Genomic DNA, 4,879 nt, shown 5'->3' on the forward strand with positions numbered 1-4,879 from the left:
ACAGTGTGGGTGTGGCCAGGCTCAGGGCAAGTAGAGGGCCACCACCACGTAGATGACCCAGCTGACGGACACGAAAACCCCAAACAGCAGGCTGAAGAGCACCAGCGCACGAGCCTTCCGCGACGCCTCCTCGGCCTGGCTCAGGTCACCCCGGCTCAGGGCGGCACGGGTCTGCAGCGGACGAGATGGCGGGTGGGGAGGTCACCAGTCGCGTGGGGTCCCAGCCCTGCCCAACACCCCAGCCTCAGCTCCTACAACCCTGAGGGCACCCCTGAACCTGGGGTCACTGGGGCCCCTCTTGGCAGCTCGAGAGGTTAAATGAACTGCTCAGCTCCTGGCAGAGCCAAAACCCACAGGCAGAGCAGCCTGTAGGGCCTGCCAGAGCTTCCTGGGGAGCTGCGGGCTCCCACAGCCATGCCCTGCTGGCAGCCCGGGGCCAGCGGGTCAGCCCTGAACATGACAGACACTTGCCCCTTCCACCTGCATTGGTACAGCGTCAGCAGCTGCCCAGTGCTACCCTGGGCTAAGAGAGTGCTCAGGCAGGCAAAGGATAAAGATGGGTGGGTGGATGCGTGATGGATGGGTGGACAGGAGGGTGGTCAGTGGATGGATGGATGCATAGGTAGCGCTGGGTGATGGGCAGAGGCCAGAGAGATGGGCTGTGGTTGGCTGGCAGGATAGAGAAACCTTGCCTGAGTAGATGGAGGTGAATGGATGGATAAAGAGAAGGACGGGCTGGCCCTCGACCAACACAAGTGCCCACCGTGGACCGTGGCGCTTGTGCCAGCCACACTTCACTGGGATGTTCTCACCAGAAGTCAGAGCTGGGACCAACGGCCCAGGGGGGAGAGGAGGGCAGAGGAACCCACCCTACCCCCATACCCACAGATCAACACCCCCCCCACACACACACCCCATCCACACGTACATACTCCCCACACATCCTCCAAACCCACCACCACCCACATCCTCTCATCCAGCCCACACACACCCCTACCCTCCCCAACACACACAGCAGGGGTGCCGACCTCCCATGCCTGGGGTTAGGGAGGGGAGGCGCTTTCCACTTGGGTCATCAGTGGCTGCATGGGGGAGGGGCTGTGCCCAGGACGGCCTGCCAGCCGCCTTCCTACCTCGTAGGAGTACACGATGGCGATGCAGCCAGTGAGCAGGCAGCAGAAGAGGGTCACGAGCACCGACTCCATCATGTAGTCCTTGGGCACCGGCCGGTGCTCCACCGCCGTGGGGGCAGCCACTGGGCCACCGTACTGCGGGCAGGCCGTGAGGTCAGGGGCGGGCTGGACAGGGCAAGGACCCACCGCTCAAGGTCACTGCCAGGCCTCCCTCCCGTACCCTCGACAGGGCCCAACCTTGGCAAGCTGAAGGCCCAAGCACCCTACTGCACCTGCTGGGAAGACACTGCCCATTGGCCCACCCCGCCCAGGCTGCTGTGGCGTCTCCCTCTGCCGGCTCCATGACCAAACCCGGAGACTCCAGGACCGGCACTCACCACGGGGAAGGAGTAGGTGGCAGTGGCTGTGGCAGGCTGCGGGAAGAGTGGGGACGGTGCGGGCGCACCTGGATAGAGCGCAGCAGGCGGCGGCGGGTACAGGGCAGCGGGCGAGGGTGTGGGCTGCAGGAGCACCGGCACTTGAGGGTAGGGCGGGTACAGCAGGTGCACAGCCTTGGGGTCAGGCGGCGCGTAGGGTGGGGGCTCGCCCACGAAGCCGATGTGCGGGGCCCCACCAGCCGCTGCCTTAGGCCCAGGTCTGGCCTCGACGCTGGCGGTCGCAGGGTCGGCTGCAGGAGTCTCCCGGGCCGGCTCACTGCCCTCCTCCACGGCCGCTGCCCCCTCCTCGTGCGGGCCTGCTCCATCCTCGTCTAGGAGCTGCGGGCGGCGCGGCAGCTGCGGGAGCGCGGGGTGCTCAGGGCTCCTGGGTTCCACAGGGCGCTCTGGGCTCCCGGGGTCATCTGGGACGGTGGAGGGGCCGCCCCCTTTGGTGTCCGGACCTGGAAAGAAATGGCAGTATGTGGGTCCCGGTCGCTCTTGAGGGAGACTCAGCCACAGGAGAACCAGGAAGGAAAACCTCACAGGGGCAGGAGCTGAAGGTTGTGCGGTGACTAGTTGGCCCAGTCGTCCCCAGCTCAGCAGAACCAACTGAATCCTGCGGCCTCTCCCAGCAGGGGAGATGGGAAACTAAGAGGGCTGACTCCCACTGCAACCCAGGACACCAGCAGGGGCCAGGGTGGCAGGCCAAGGACACACACAGCAGCGCGTCACAGCGGCCAGGACACGAGACGCTGGTGCTCATGGGAAAAGACGCCAACCCCGAGATGTCCAGATGTGGCATCCCTCCCCCAAAGCAGCCATGACTGGGTTCAGGAAGTGAACACATTTGGGGTCGGTGTCATGGCATAGCCACTTAGGCTGCCACCTGTAATTCTGCACCTCTGATCCAGCTCCCTGCTAAAGCCAGCGAGAAGCAGCGGAAGAAGGCCCAAGTCCTTGGGACCCTGCGCCCACACAGGAGACCTGAAAGAAGCTCCTGGCTCCTGGCTTCAGCTCATCCTTGGCAACGGAAGGCATTTGTGGAGGGAACCATCAGATGAAAGAGCTCTCTCTAATACATACAGAAACATACACACACACACACACACACACAAAGTGACAGCCAATAAAAAGTTCCTAAGAAAGAAAGAAAGAGAGAAAAAGCAAGCAAGCGAGCAGGGGGCCCTGTGTGGTACCCTAGCGGCTAAAGTCCTCGCCTTGCACATGCCAGGATCCCATATGGGCGCTGGTTCATATCCCAGCTGCTCCACTTCCCATCCAGCTCCCTGCTTGTGGCCTGGGAAAGCAGTCGAGGATGGCCCAAAGCCTTGGGACCCTGCACCCATGTGGGAGACCCGGAAGAAGCTCCTGGCTTCAGATGGGCTCAGCTCTGGCTATTGCGGCCACCTGGGGAGTCAAATCAGCAGACAGAAGATCTTCCTCTCTGTCTCTCCTCTCTGTAAATCTGCCTTTCCAATTACAATACTAAATTAATCTTTTTTTTTAAAGATTTATTTTATTTTTATTACAAAGTCAGATATACTGACAGGAGGAGAGATAGAGAGGAAATGGAGCTGCTGGGATTAGAACCAGCGGCCATATGGGATCAAGGCGAGGACCTTAGCCACCAGGCCACGCCGCCAAGCCCCTAAATTAATCTTTAAACAGTCAATGACAAACCCACAGAAAAGCCACCAAAGAGAAGGGACCAGGAGCCATCATTACAGACGCCACAGACCCCCAGGGCCAGAAACCGTGTGGACAGCCTGGGGCCAGAGAGCTGCAGCACACGCACACTCCACAGGAGTGGCAGCCCCCAGTCTCCCCGTCAGCAACATCCCTCCACGGCCGTGTATCTGCTCCACGCCAGGCTTCCTCTGCAATCAATTCTAACCTAGACAGGCAGTTTTCAAAATCTAAGACCCCAGCAGGACTATGGCGGCATAGTTAGTTAAGCTTCACCTGCAGTGTTAGCACCCCTTATGGCCACTGGTTCAATCCCAGCTGCTCCACTCCCAGTCCCTGCTAATATGCCTGGGAAAAGCAGAAGATGCCCAGTGCTTGGACCACTGCACCCACACGGGAGACCCGGGTGGCACTCTGGGCTCCTGGCTTTGTCCTGGCCCAGCCCTGGCTGCTGCGTGGCCATTTGGGAAAGTGAACCAGCGGATGAAAGAGCTGTGCCTCTTGGCTCTGAAACAACAACAAAAACCAACTGTGGGAAATGGAATTGCAAGATGTTTGTCTGGGGCCAAAGTTCCACATCGAGGCATCACTGCTCAGTGTTCTGACACTGGGGCCACCTTTTCCAGCCCAGCCCTGCCTGCCTCTGCAGGGCAGCAGCGCTGGCCTTTCGGGCCCTGCCTTAGGGCCGCCGACCGCCACCATGACCCGCGGCTTCCAGGGCTAACTGGGCCAGCCAGCACCTGTCCCCGTTATCAAAACAAAAACCGCAGCAGCCTGAGGTCTCGCCAGGGCGAATACCAGAGGAGTGCACCTCCGCCAGGGAGTAAACAGGCCCGGGGCAGGGCTGCGGGCCACCCGGAGGCCCGGCATGGTGAGGGGGTGCCCGCGACACCCGGGCAGGGGTCGTCCAAGCCGGCCCGGCCGCCCCTTCGTCCCATCCCGGCTGGAGCTGGCTGACGGGCCGGGACACCCCATTCGACTCCTCGGGGCTCCGGGCCGGGAAGGGGCTTGGAGGGGTCGGCGTGGGGGCCTGGCTTCCCCGACGGACGGCTCGGCGCGGAGCCTCCCGCCATGTCAGGCGCAGACGCCCCGCGGGTGTGTGGTGCGGGGTCCTGTCCCCGACCCCGCGGGTGTGGGCTGTGGGCTGTGGGGTGCTCTCCCCGACCCCGCGAGCGGCTGAGGGGACCTGGCCCAGCCGTGAACAAAGCGCACGGAAGCGGCTGCCCGCCCGAAGCCTTCTCCCCCGGGCCTCGCCGCTCCCGCCACCGTGCCTTGCAGCCCCGACTCCCCGCGGCGGCCTCGGGGGTCCCCAGCTCGGGGCAGGGGGTTCTGCGGCGCGGGGCCCCACCCGCCCGTCCCCGCGCCCCCCGCGCCCCCCGCGCCGCGCTCACCTGGCTGCATGGCGCGCGGTGGCCGGCCGGCGCCTCCCGTCGGGCCCGGCTGCGCAGCGCGGCCGGCTCGGGTTTCTTGGCCCGGCCTGGCCGGTTAATAATTGACCGCTGTTTGCCCGCGAGCTGCCCTGTTCCGCGCCTCGTGCCGGGACGGGCTGGCCGGGGAGCTGCGGGGCCAGCGCGGGAAGCAGGCCGGGCCTCCGGGGCAAGGGCGGCTTCCGGCGCCCTGAAGGGGTGAGGGGTGGAGCACGAC

General features: G+C 63.8%; 1 protein-coding gene across 1 annotated transcript; it reads right to left on the reverse strand.

Moving 5' to 3' along the window:
* On the reverse strand, positions 1 to 4,879 carry PRRT1B (proline rich transmembrane protein 1B). Its single transcript, XM_058672603.1, has 4 exons — positions 4,627 to 4,879; positions 1,511 to 2,010; positions 1,134 to 1,268; positions 1 to 171 (listed from the first exon to the last, which is right to left on the reverse strand). Exons 1-4 carry the CDS (start codon positions 4,634 to 4,636, stop codon positions 22 to 24), a joined length of 795 nt encoding a protein of 264 aa, XP_058528586.1. The 5' UTR covers positions 4,637 to 4,879; the 3' UTR covers positions 1 to 21.

This window comes from Ochotona princeps, chromosome 14 (genome assembly GCF_030435755.1).
Source record: "Ochotona princeps isolate mOchPri1 chromosome 14, mOchPri1.hap1, whole genome shotgun sequence".
Classification (NCBI taxonomy): Eukaryota; Metazoa; Chordata; class Mammalia; order Lagomorpha; family Ochotonidae; genus Ochotona; species Ochotona princeps.